The sequence below is a fragment of the Euprymna scolopes genome, chromosome 2, assembly GCF_053919585.1.
Source record: "Euprymna scolopes isolate OS-2025 chromosome 2, ASM5391958v1, whole genome shotgun sequence".
Taxonomy (NCBI): Eukaryota; Metazoa; Mollusca; class Cephalopoda; order Sepiida; family Sepiolidae; genus Euprymna; species Euprymna scolopes.
In genome coordinates this window covers 26,592,159-26,594,014 of record NC_136483.1, presented here as the reverse complement: position 1 = coordinate 26,594,014, position 1,856 = coordinate 26,592,159, and the positions used below count along the sequence as shown (strand labels likewise).

The 1,856-nt window shown below is 34.3% G+C and overlaps 1 protein-coding gene across 1 annotated transcript; it reads right to left on the bottom strand.

Moving 5' to 3' along the window:
- Positions 1-489: 489 nt before the first annotated feature.
- On the bottom strand, positions 490-1,485 carry LOC145290055 (D-aminoacyl-tRNA deacylase 1-like). The gene has a single exon (XM_080136457.1). The coding sequence runs from the start codon at positions 1,313-1,315 to the stop codon at positions 806-808; it is 510 nt and encodes a 169-aa protein (XP_079992583.1). The 5' UTR covers positions 1,316-1,485; the 3' UTR covers positions 490-805.
- Between the last annotated feature and the right edge of the window lie 371 nt (positions 1,486-1,856).

The window sequence follows — 1,856 nt, the reverse complement described above, 5'->3', positions numbered from 1 at the left end:
AACGTCTCAGTTAATTCTAGCTGGTTTTTCGTAAGAAAGTCGCATGTTTCTTTTAAGAAATTTTGTCCTTTCTTCGGAATAACGAAAATCGAAATATTGAATTTCAATTAAAACCAATGGTATCTGCTTAATTGTCATGTCGAAATTATTAAAATATCCAAAAATTACAAAAAAATGAAAATGTAGAAAATTATTAAGGAAAATATTTTTTGAAAATTGTAAGTTAAACTTAAATAATAAACAAGGGAGGTAACTGCAGTGTGTCTTGTTACATTTTCCTCCAAAATGATGGTTGTGAAATCGTGAAAGTACATGTTTTATGTAACAATGCGGTAATATATATTACTAATTACAACATGACAAGTAGATAACATTGCTTTTTGTTGAAATTGATATAAATTTAAGTAAATAACATACACTCCAAAAAAAAAAAAAAAAATGAAATTGGCCTCCATTCTTCATTTCCGGGATCCTTCTCAACAAGATAAATAAAAAATAAAATTTAAATTTAATGAAATTAAAAATAGAGCCATTAAAAATCAAAAAGGAAAAAAACAAAACAAAAAAACACATACACACAAAAAGTTTGTTTGAAAACAAAACAAAAGTCTGTTCGCTGTTCTGCGAAAAGGCACCATCACGTTTTCAAGCCTTTACACCAACGAAAAGAAAGTCATTGTTGGCGTAAATTAAAAGTTAAGAATTCTTAAATCAAAAGGAATATATTTTCAAGTGCGCCCCTATCATATTGAAGAACATCGTTTCTTTCTTTCTCCTTTTTCTTGGAAATATCAAAATTTAGTATTTACTTATTTTTTTTACCCTCTCCCGAGGGAGGTTTACTTTTGTCACCAGAATCAGGTTTCGCGGGTTCTATTTCCAACGGAATGGTAACAGGTCCGTCATTCTCGATATTAACACTCATATAAGCACCGAATTGGCCGTCCTTGATTTTCTCCGAATCATAGGTTTCTCCCAAACGCTTCAGGAAGGTTTCATAAAATTGCTGCGAGCTTTCGGGCCCCATCGACTCGTGATAGTCGGGCTTGTTACCCTTCAATGTACACATCAGGGTAAACTGGCTGACGCACAACACCTCCAGCTGTCGATCCATCACACTCTTATTCCATCGTTTGCCAGCATCATCCTCGAACACGCGCAAGTTGAGAACTTTTTTCACCATAAAGTCCATCTCTTTCCGAGTATCGTAACGGCCGATGCCCACTAAAAGACAGATGCCTGGCCCGATTGAGCTGATCAACTGACCACCGACACTTACACTGGCTTTGCTCACTCGTTGGAGAATGATTTTCATAATGAAAGTTATTTGTTGGTTGCCTACGATCAGACAAAGTGGAAACACGTGCAACTAATTCTGTTTACGTTCCAACACTGGCGAGAGAAGCGAATAAAAACAAAGTTATCTCCCTTGATTTTACAATAGAAACCGGTGCACTTAACGTTTGTGTTTCAATGTAGTACAATTACTTAACTGTTCCTGTTCAGAATTTACTTTACAATTAGAAAACGAAAATAAAGAAAAATCTGTATGATATAGCCCGTGACGAAACGAAGTATCATGTTCCAAAAAATACGTAAATTGGTCAAGTAGTTTTATTTTTTATCTAAAAAAATTAAATTTTATGAGTATTCGTAGACTATCTCGTTCGTTCATAAAAAAAAAATGACAAGAAAGAAGGAGATAATTCCACAATAATCCATACTACGTAGATGTATGTTGCATTTGTTCCTATTTACAATGCCTCCCCACGGGACAGAGTTAGACACCAGGGTCGTTTTTTAACGTGGAGAAAAGGAACAAAAATAAAAATTGTTTCAGTCGTGAAGAATTTCTC

Coding starts and splice junctions, on each gene's coding strand:
- LOC145290055 (XM_080136457.1), bottom strand. CDS start 1,315: ATGAAAATCATTCTCCAACGAGTGAGCAAAGCCAGTGTAAGTGTCGGT.